The 10,786-nt window shown below is 38.6% G+C and overlaps 2 protein-coding genes across 3 annotated transcripts in view; one reads left to right on the forward strand and one right to left on the reverse strand.

Moving 5' to 3' along the window:
• The window catches only part of calml4b (calmodulin-like 4b), a 15,955-nt gene extending 9,202 nt beyond the window's left edge, over window positions 1-6,753 (forward strand). Inside the window, exons 1-5 of one of the 2 annotated variants that reach the window (XM_016550439.1) lie at window positions 1,359-1,413; window positions 1,497-1,527; window positions 2,392-2,532; window positions 4,495-4,683; window positions 6,000-6,751. In XM_016550439.1, the coding sequence (XP_016405925.1) occupies window positions 1,411-1,413; window positions 1,497-1,527; window positions 2,392-2,532; window positions 4,495-4,683; window positions 6,000-6,091 (456 nt within the window). In that variant the 5' untranslated portion in view covers window positions 1,359-1,410 and the 3' untranslated portion in view covers window positions 6,092-6,751. Of the gene's footprint in view, window positions 1-1,358; window positions 1,414-1,496; window positions 1,528-2,391; window positions 2,533-4,494; window positions 4,684-5,999 lie in introns of those variants that run through there. The other variant, XM_016550431.1, reaches the window with a different exon arrangement.
• A 497-nt stretch (window positions 6,754-7,250) lies between these two features.
• On the reverse strand, window positions 7,251-9,404 carry LOC107738705 (relaxin-3 receptor 1-like). The gene is made up of 2 exons (XM_016550517.1): window positions 8,526-9,404; window positions 7,251-8,311 (listed from the first exon to the last, which is right to left on the reverse strand). Exons 1-2 carry the CDS (start codon window positions 9,290-9,292, stop codon window positions 7,858-7,860), a joined length of 1,221 nt encoding a protein of 406 aa, XP_016406003.1. The 5' UTR covers window positions 9,293-9,404; the 3' UTR covers window positions 7,251-7,857.
• Window positions 9,405-10,786: the final 1,382 nt, after the last annotated feature.

The following is a 10,786-nucleotide window of genomic DNA, read 5'->3' on the forward strand; positions in this document are numbered from 1 at the left end:
TGTGACATCACACAGACAGGCATCTGAGATCGGCTCGATTTGAGAAAGGGGTAAAGATTTTAGTAGATTAACAAAAAACCACTGGGTGGTTGTGTACACACACTGCCAACACACATTTCAGTTCAAACAACTTGTAAAAGTGCATGTAGCATTATATGACCCCTTTAACAAACTGACATTTCTTCTTTTTGATTTGTTGAATGATTTGTTAAAGAAACAATGTATGTTCTACCTCATTGTGTGAAGGTTTTCCCTTACTTTTTTTTCTGAAGATGCATTTTTTTTTTTTACATTTTTTCCATAGTGTATAATATTTTTTAAGGGAAGACACTACAGGCAAAAATACTGTTTTTTTATGCACCGGTCAGTTTTGAGATTTTTCAGCTGCTTTGCTTTCATAACGTGTCTTCTTTCAGACTAGTGGAAATACAACATCTAAAATACACATTTAAGTGTTTATTGTATTGCACTTTATCTACTTGTGTCTGTAGTTTTCAATTCCAATACATATCTTGCTGTGAGTTTTCCCTCCACTTCACCAGCACTTAAACCAAACTTTGTTTTATTCCTATATTCTGAAGGTTTTTATAGAATTGTTTGTTCATATATCATTCGCCTGATTTCATACAACATTTTATTCCTAAAATATGGTGAAAATGATTTTATTCTGTCTGTTGACAGCATTTTCTTATTTATGAAGTGATAAAAAGATAAATTTTTTATCCCCTCTGTAAAAACCCGAAAATGTAGGCTAATTAGTGCATATTTAATAAAGCTTTCATAAAAAAAAAAAAAACCTTTCAGAAAACTTGTAATACAAAACAACTGTCTTACTGTACTAATCGACTGGGGTCTGCCCTGGGGAAGTGTTATTTATTAATTTGTTAATTTTACCCCATTCATCTGTGATGTCTTTCCTCAAAAATATTTTGTTTATTAATGATGTATTTAAATTAAGTCAATAAAATAAAAACTAAATGATTTAAAGAAAGCATTGCTTTAAAATAAACACGATGTGTAGCCTACTGCCATGGATAAAATGGGCAAGGCTCATCGCCCTCTCTACTTGGTCAGGCATTATAGGTCTATATTAATATTAATAATTCTACTTGTATATTTTCACAGTATATTTTAAATATACAGTGTTTATTAAAATTTAATTCAGCTGAAGAGCGTAAACGCTGCTGTCACGTGACGCCCCTTTATTTCCTTATCGCTGGTCGATTGGATGATATACGCTGTATTGGATTTTTCAAAGTAAGTTTTGGCATACAAATATTTTTTTTATTAAAATGTTGAAGTTAATGGAGACTCGTCTCTCTGTGCCGTCTAGCGCCGCCTTCAGGAATTAAAGTTAGTCTCATTACAAACAGCTGACTGTAGCACTGTAGAGCAGGTCTGCAAGTGGACATGGTCAGTTTAGCTTCTGCTCTTTGCGTATTATTTCCATGTAAACAAAAATATATTTTACTCTATGTATACTTATGTCATTGCAGGCGAAATTCCTCAGTCAAGATCAAATCAACGGTAAGCAGCTCTCAAGATTATGCTAAACTTTTCGTACAGACACACTATGTGATTGTTTTTATCTGATTAGTTAGATAAATACAGATGTATATCTTTAACACAAGCCAAAAATACAGGTTAATGTAGAGATTGAGCCACTATTAGCCTACCTGAACACCTATTAGGCTACAGCTTTCATAAAATGGTTAATAGACCAACCAAATATGATTATTGCCTTTATATGAATGAAAGCTTCATGATCTTTTTAATTATTTACATCTGCTAAACATTATATAAATGTTTATTGCTGTTATAGGCCTAATAGGAGGTTATTATATATGATTATAATATTGCACTGAAGCCCTTCAGTATTTTATTCTTTCACTGGAAACAATGTGGCTTTTGTTGCCGGTCACTGGACTTCAACTGACCGATTACTGCAGGACAAACACATGCAGATCCTCTGATGCAGAAACAGAGAGAGAACTGAACATGGAGCTCAAATGGGTACAAAATATTAGAATAAATACAAGACCGATAATGCACAATTTACACAAAGACATACACTGCAGAAATGCAAGGAAATCTTGAACGCTCCACTGTGTCATACTGTCTGGCTTTGATTCCTTCGTCCACCTGCTGTCGTTGATAATGCTGTAATCTTGAGTCCCTCCTAAACAGGTCGTCTCAGTTTATGCCAGAACAAATCCTTCATTTGGGATTAAAGAGATTCTTTGCCAAACTGTATCCAGTCCTTATCAAACAAAAAGCGTTTTGATCTGTCATCTGGATGCATTTCAAAGTTAATCTGGGTAAGGTGTTACATTTCAAATGTTTGCATACTACACTTTCTGTGTATAGCAGTACGTTTGTGTCTTCCTTCAGAGTATAAAGAGTGTTTTTCGCTGTACGACCAGAAGCGCAGTGGTAAAATGAAGGCGCAGGATCTGCTGACGGTCATGAGATCTCTGGGCTGCTGTCCGACCCTGCAAGAGCTCGACAGACACTTGCTGACCCATGAAATCGGTATAGTATATACAACCTAGGGCTGCACGATTAATCGAATGCGATTGTCATGCGCATTTTGTTAGTAAAGCCGGTTCTGTAATCAGCAGGAAATCATCATGTTCGTTTAAGTAAAATGGCTTGTGAGCTACAAAAACACTGATGTTTTCCTAAACACCTCCCCTTCTGCTCTCCATCTGTCAGTCAAAATGATAGCCCCGCCCAAAACTCACTCTAGAGCGCAAATGTTCCCGCCCACTTTTTCAGCAGCCTGAAGTTTTTTCCCTGAGGGATTTTTAAATAGTGTTTGTAAAAGAGTTATAACCTATGAACCAAACCAACCAGTGTTGAGGTGAATCACAACATTACACACTTTGAAGCAAGCATTTGAAGCAAAAAAAGTATTTGAAAATCAGACAATGACAGTGTAATGGCTTTAATGAAGGAAAGAACTACAATACCATTTATTGCAAATGATACAATCAAAATAATACTAATGGATAAATATAAACTATTGCTTTAAAGATGTTGATTAAGTTTATAGAAACGATATATTTTATATTTAGCACAAATATAACATTTGCAGTGCTTCATAGAAGTGGGTGAAGCTCTTTTGGCGTGATTTGCTTGTTGAGATTCTCACTGAATTCTGCTGTTGAATGTCAGTATTTTAAAAAATAAGTTGAAATATTGCAGGCTGATGGCTTCAACAGAATCAAATACCACTGATTAACAACTTCCTAGCTCACAACTGGTCTTTATTTAAAGTTCAGTTCAATTCAGTTCAATAAATGTCATTGTTGCAAAGTTCATCCATTATGAAACGAATTCATTTCTGCTTTAGCATAATAATTGATGAACTTTGCAACATTGACACTGTTATTGAACCGAATTGAATCAACATTAAACTGAATTAAGCTTAATTATGACACTTTTCTGCTTCTGTAGAGCAGCGTTAACAAAAATGATATTTTTTAACCGAAATGAACAAAAATTGGAAATAAATAAAAACTAAACTAAAACTGAAACTGATTTTAAAATAAGTTAAATGAAAATAGTAATATTTAAGAAGAAAGAAAAACTAATAAAATGACAAAAGCACATTACAGAATTACTAAAAATGAAACAATTAAAATGAGAACTGAATATTTAAAAATAAAAGGTGATGCAAAATAGTCATAAAAACTAGCATATAAATAATACTAAAATAACAGCTGCTTTACAGCTGAAATTTTCATAATTGATTAATTTTGCGTGATTAACACCTGTTATTTTCCTCTTTTATTAATGCACAGCTGCTTTGAAACAATCCTTATTGTATAGAGTGCTATAACAAATACAGTTACTGTTAAAAAAAATTACTGTTAAGTTAATTGAATAAAAATCAATTCCTCTATGGAGAAAATGAATGGGGTTTTTAGTTCTCTATTGGTTAAATCAAGCAGCTCAATGAAAATGATCACTTGGCTGACTTGCAGTGACTCTGAACATTAAGCTGAGATACTGGAAGTATTTGAACATCCAAACAAAAGACTCACGTCTGTGTTACGTTGTCGCGTGAATGTCCTGCTAAACTTCCAAGCCCCAGGTAAAGTCAACAGTGTAAACTTGGCTTACTAAGTTAAATAAACTTGAAATCTGTAGGAGTACGTGGATGAAACTCAACAATAACAACCGCAAACCTCAGTGTGCACATCCAGATAAAGCCAGTGAACGCAGACAGATGGTTTATAGAGTCCCCTGGAAGAAAAACAGAGCACTGAAAGTCCCACGCTACACGCTCACAATGATTTTAATTGAAGGAAGTGTCATTTGAACTGACATCACATGTGGTGCCGCTGATGAAATGAACCCCAGCTTGACGAACGTGATGCAATGAACTAAATATAAACCCTCCGCAATAAATATAACTCTCAGCCTGTGATCAAACGGCTTCTGTATCTGAAGCTTTTTGGCAAAGCGCTTTGACTCTGCCTGTCCCAGATAAGAGAGGCGAGTTGGACTTCTCCACGTTTCTCAGCGTGATGCATGCGCAGATCCAGCAGGAGAACCCGCGGGCCGAGGTCCTGCAGGCCGTGAGGTTAATGGACACGAGCAAACAAGGCTTTATCACAGCGGCAGAGCTCAGGGCCAGACTGACAGGCTTTGGAGAGCGACTCACGGATCAGGAAGGTAAATCTGATTCAGACAAAGGGCACAGGGGAGATAGAACTACATTACCCACAATGCATTGTGCACAGTGTTGGGAAGGTTACTTTGGAAAAGCAATAGGTTACAGATTACAAGTTACCCTATTGAATATGTAATAAGTAGTGTAACTATTTCAATTTCTTTATTAATGTAACTGATTACATTTGATGACTTTTCTAAATTTGTAATGTTTTCAACTGTTAAATCATTTTCAAACATGTAGTATTATTCAACACTGATTACTGTCACTTTCAAAATCCTTCATCGCTTGAATTAAGATTATAATAATTTAATTTTAAAGCACAGCCACCACAAAATCAGACTTACTTTGAGATCGTTCTGAGCTTAAATACAGATTTAAATTCATAAGATATAGTTTAATGCTATGATACTGTTTTTGAAATCAAATCTTGCATAGTTATGACAGGAAACACTGGCATCTAACAATGGCTTGGAAAAAAACAGTTAATCTTAAAAAAAATAAAGCATATAAATAAACCCAAATAGGAAATAAAACTGTTTTTGAATAAGCGAGTGTCCTATTCTGTGTCCTAAACTCCTGAAACACTGGTGTCTCATATTTTAGAGCAGTCACCGCAATTTATGAAATTTATGAAGCCAGGTTCAAAATTCTTATTTCATTTTGTTGACATTGTTGAGTTAATGGTTTTTTAGTGCGGATTTTAGATATCTATTTTTAACACTCCATAAATTAGAAAATACTGTCAACAGACGAGGGAGAAAAGGAAAAAAAAACACTTTTTTTTTTAAAATAAAATGTTATATAATCCAATGTGAATGATATATGAACAAATCCCTCTATTAAAGTCTTCAGAATATAGATAGGAATAAAACTGTAAATGTTGGTGTATGCAAGTGCTGCTGAAGTGTGGAGAAACAAACTCATTTTTAGAAAATGGCCTTAAACAAAATCTACAGATGCAAATAGATACATTTCAATAAAATCAAAATTGTAACCATTAAAATCAAAAATCAATAAAATTGTAAATTTGGTGAATGTAAGTGCTGCTGAAGTGAAGAAACAAACTCGTAGTCATTCAAATCAAAATCTGCAGACACGTATAGATGAAGTGCAACAAAATAAACACTTAAATGTGTATTAAAGATGTTTTCTTTCCACTAGTCTGAAATAAGACATGTTATGGAAGTAAAATAGCCCCAAATCTCTAAATGAACCAGTTCATGATTATACAAGTTCCAACTTTTCATGTCAAATGCAGCATGTTAAACACATCTATAAATCTAGTGAAATCCTGCTGTCTGTGTTTGTGTCACAGTGGACGAGCTGCTGAGTGAAGCCGGCGTGACGTATGACGTGCAAATTAACGACGAGGGTTTTGCAAAGATGGTGACATTTCTGACCGGCTGATGCTGAACAAACTTCAGAGCTGCAATAAATCAGTAGCAGAATGTCATTCCAGCTGAAAACCACAGATATCACAGCATCTAAATCTTCCTAAAACAGCAAAAATGAAATAACTACACAAGCATGACCATATTTAACTGATAAAATACCTGCCAGACTGCTTCAATCATTAACTAACAACCGTGGGATTGTTTCCAGAGTCACCAGATGTGCGACTTTTTCACTTAAAGGTTAATAGTTGGCTTAAAGTTGACTTTCCTGAACTTTCAAACTGTTTATTTATACAGTCTTAAGTAGTAAAGATTTTAGATTATTGGTTTTGTTTTTAATATTGGGATCACGGTGCCCTCTTGTGGTTATAGAGAGAGTATTATTTTATATGGCATGAATCACATTTCTCAGAAATAAATGTAGTGTTCTCTCAACCTTCTGGTTAAAAAAATAATAAATGTGTATGTGGATCACTAAATGCCCACTGCTCCTCTCTCTGTGTAAAAACATGTTTCTTATAACCTATAAGAAGCAAGGACTGACAGCAAACTGTTGTTTTGTGAAGCAAACCGTCTTTGCATCACAGAGCTCATAAATCCCCCTGTTGTCGTGTTATTGTTTGCATGGGTTTATGTGTCTGTGTTGAGATAATAAACTGAAGTAAATCTGTTGCGGTAGAGTACGTTACTCCCTAAACCACAGACCTGCTGTCAAATGTTAATTAGATGGAATAACAGTAAAAGTTAACTTTGTAATTGTGCTTATGAGGAAAACAAACATTGCTATGATAAGACAGGACTTTATTATGGCCTTCAAATGGACAACATAGTAACACTGTTTACATTCATTTCCTATCGGACCATCACCTTCACATGGTTGAGGTCATTGACACAGCTTTATTACATTTCAAATGAGCAATACATTTTAATTATTTCAGAATTTCCAGGCAATAGATTCAAACAACAAAAAGGAGGTCGGAAACCAGCTAGGAATAATGCTGCTTTAAAATCTGGTGCATTTACAGTATGAGCATTCATTAAAAATTATTTCAATCTTCGAGTATTTTTTATGCAAACAAAATCTTACTCCAAATTTGAATAAAAGTGAAAAGATGGGGTTGGTCAAAACATTTAAAATAGCTCAAACATATATATATGTGTGTGTGTGTGTAGCTTATTGTTTTTTTAATGCAATGAAGCAATAATATTTTACTCCGAACGTGTATAAGATAATAAATGAGGAAATGGCCACATATTTCTAATAAGTAATGATAAGATATAATAACAACAACTATATAGTCGTATTATATCATAATGTTTATACTTATTATAATAATTGTATGCATAAACAATTCTCGTCAAATCTTGTCTATTTTTTTTTTTTTTTTTTCGAGTTTTAATGCAAAAGTATTTCCTCCAAACATGAGTAAAAGTGAAAACTATAAATAATTGCATTGCAGCGTAAGCCCAATATTTTATTTCGATAATTCGATACTCTGTACATCCAGGTCTGCTTCACCGCGCACGTTTACACGGAATAATAGCACTCTTTTAAATTCAGAAACGTGGACAGAAGCGTTAAAAAGCACTGTGGCTTGCAGCGGACGCACGGTTTGCAAAAGACAATTTGGCACGAACGTTTAGGGATGCAACATCTTGAAACATCACTTGAAAGAATAATAAAAAAAGGGTCGAACGACATCCTTGTAGAGTTTGCAGAATGTCCTCCAGTACTGTAACTCAAGTAAACAGCGCGCTTTTACGCACGGCTTCGCGCGTCTACCTCTTAACGGCGCAGTCCGTGGACGGTAACGCGTCGGTTTGCCCGTTCACCACCGACAATCTGTACTCCTCGGTCTCCATCACGTTCAGAGGAATCGCCGCCTGGCTGTCGTCGCGCTCCTTCGCGGTTCCCGAGAACGGGCGGATCTGACAGCTGTTGGCGATCGCGGGCGACGAAATCCTCCAGAAGAAGTCCTTGAGCATTTTCCTGAACTCCCTGCGCATGAGGCAATACAAGACCGGATTCAAGCAGCTGTTTGAGTGCGCCAGGCAAATGGTGACCGGGAACACGTACGTGTGGAGCGTGTAGTAGACTTTATCCCAGTGGATCACGTTAAACTTGACCAGGACTCCCCAGAAGGTGATGGCGTGGTTGGGCAGCCAGCATATGAAGAAGGACAAGACCACGATCGTGACGGATTTGGTGACTCTGGACCTGCGCTTGGGGAGGGTGTTGTTCATGCTCCGCAGGCGAATGAGGCGCAACAGGAGAAGGTAACACACGACTGTGATGAGCATCGGAAACACAAACGCCACTAGGATCTTCTGCAGGTGATAGAGAGCGTGCCAGTGCTGGCCGTTGGGGAAGCGCAGGAGGCACAGCTTGACGCCGCTGATCGAGCTCACCGTGGAGAAGATCGCCGTGGGGACCGCGCTTGGGGAGGTTGTTGTTCATGCTCCGCAGGCGAATGAGGCGCAACAGGAGAAGGTAACACACGACTGTGATGAGCATCGGAAACACAAACGCCACTAGGATCTTCTGCAGGTGATAGAGAGCGTGCCAGTGCTGGCCGTTGGGGAAGCGCAGGAGGCACAGCTTGACGCCGCTGATCGAGCTCACCGTGGAGAAGATCGCCGTGGGGACCGACGCAACGGTGGCTAGGAGCCACAGAAGCGCGCTGACCAGCTTCACAGAGCAGCGCTTGTTGCGCGTTCGGTCCTTGAGCGCGGACGCAACAGACCAATAGCGCGTCACGCTCATAGCGGTGAGGAAGAAGACGCTCGCGTACACGTTCATCACGGTCACCGTGACCACCACCTTGCACATGACGTGTCCAAACGGCCAGGTGAAGTCCAGCGCCATGTCCACGGCCCAGAAGGGCAGCGTGAGGACGAACTGGAAGTCCGTGACCGCCAGGTTCATGATGAAGTAGTTAATCGTGGATTTCTTCCTCCCCTGCCGGACTTTCATGAGGAAGAAGACCAGCAGGTTGCCCACCAGACCCACCGCGCACACCACCGAGTACACGATGGAGATCATGACGCGCAGCTCCAGCGTGCCGTCCGCGGGCAGGTTGATGTCCTCCAGGTTGCTGAAGCGGCTGAGCTCGGAGCCGTTCGCAGAGCTCTGGTTCTGGAGGTCCGCCATCCGGTCCAGCCAAAGCTCGGCGTCTGGTGTGCGGTGCAGCCCGGGTCTGTGGAGGGCTTGCATCACCTTGCTGGCTCGCGGGGGGTACACTAGGGGAACGAGTGAGTGCGCGTTTCTTCCAGACACAGCGATGAGGATGGAGACTCCCGCGCCATGACGGTGCCGTCGTCGCCGCCGCTGCTGATGCTGGAGCGGACGCGCCGCGCGGGGCTTTATGAAACCTGCGTCACCTGATGATGCGCCGCGCACGGGGGCGGAGTCACGAGGATCCGCTCCTCCCTCTCGAGCGAAACGAGGTTTGACTCTCTTTACATTACTCTTGCCTTGTGCAGTAGGCTACCCTTGGCCACTTGAGAGCACGTGCGCAAGACTGTCCCAGGTCTTAAAAACGCCAAAGCGCAGTGCCCTTAACGCGCACTGAATCCACACAAACCCCTTGTCCAAATACCCACACTTGCAGTCTTTGCACTTGACAACTTGATTACTTAAATGAAAATACCCACACTTGCGGTCTTTGCACTTGACCACTTGAACACTTATATGACGTATTTCCTGTATTTGGCCCAAGTGTTCAAGTGAGGATGAAGACCACAAGTGTGTCGAACTTTTCATTACCTGATGGGACACACTTATAGTGTTGTAAAAATGCAAGTGTTTACACAGCTTTGTTTTAATTTTAATTTGAAATACTTTGCATTTTAAAATCAACTTCTAAATGTCTGTTCAGCAGTCCCTATAACAGTACATAATTTAAATTTGTGGTGCTTCTAATTAAATGATAAAAAAAATGTTGTACAAAATAAATATCACCACAACTCATCTTTGCACCAATAAAAGTAAAAACACTGTTTTTCTACCAAATTATTTGTAATATCTAATTATTATATTAATATTTAACTTACATTGGAAAGGTTTCCGTGACCTCTCGCGAGATCTCGGCAGAAAGTCTCACGATTTATTTCCAGAACATGATGCATGATGGGATACACTAAGCCTGGAATAGCGCTTCGGAGCGGTATTCAAAATAGTGTGGATTCAGTGTGCTTTAAGGGCACTGCGCGTTGGCGTTTTTAAGACCTGGGACAGTCTTGCGCACTTCCCAGGTTAAAAAAAAAGTTCACTTCCATAATGTACTTAAAGTGCTGTATTTTCACGCACTAATTTTGTTCTTAATATACTAAAAATTATTCTTTAGTACTTCGTAAGATAAACTCAGGATCATCTAAGTGTACTCAACTGTGCTATTTTGGGACACCATGAATATATTTACATTTAGTCATTTAGCAGATGCTTTTATCCGAAGCGACTTACAAATGAGGACAATGGAAGCAATCAAAACCAACAAAAGAGCAATGATATGCAAGTGCTATAACAAGTCTCAGTTAGCTTAATGCAGTACATGTAGCAAGTTTTTTAAAAAATGAAATAATAAATAAAAAGAAAACAGATAGAATAGAAAAAGAATAGCGCAAGCTAGTGTTAGAGGTCTTTTTTGTTTTTGTTAATTGTTTAATAAATAAAAAGAAAACAAATAGAATACAAAAAGATTAGAGGAGC

Source organism: Sinocyclocheilus rhinocerous, unplaced genomic scaffold (genome assembly GCF_001515625.1).
Source record: "Sinocyclocheilus rhinocerous isolate Xijiao unplaced genomic scaffold, SAMN03320098_v1.1 scaffold401, whole genome shotgun sequence".
Classification (NCBI taxonomy): domain Eukaryota; kingdom Metazoa; phylum Chordata; class Actinopteri; order Cypriniformes; family Cyprinidae; genus Sinocyclocheilus; species Sinocyclocheilus rhinocerous.

Excerpts from the sequence above, each read along its gene's own strand:
- LOC107738705 (XM_016550517.1), bottom strand. The coding sequence starts at position 9,292 with ATGCAAGCCCTCCACAGACCCGGGCTGCACCGCACACCAGACGCCGAG. Across the intron at positions 8,312-8,525 it reads CTGCGGAGCATGAACAACAA|CCTCCCCAAGCGCAGGTCCA; the intron begins CCTCCCCAAGCG and ends CATGAACAACAC.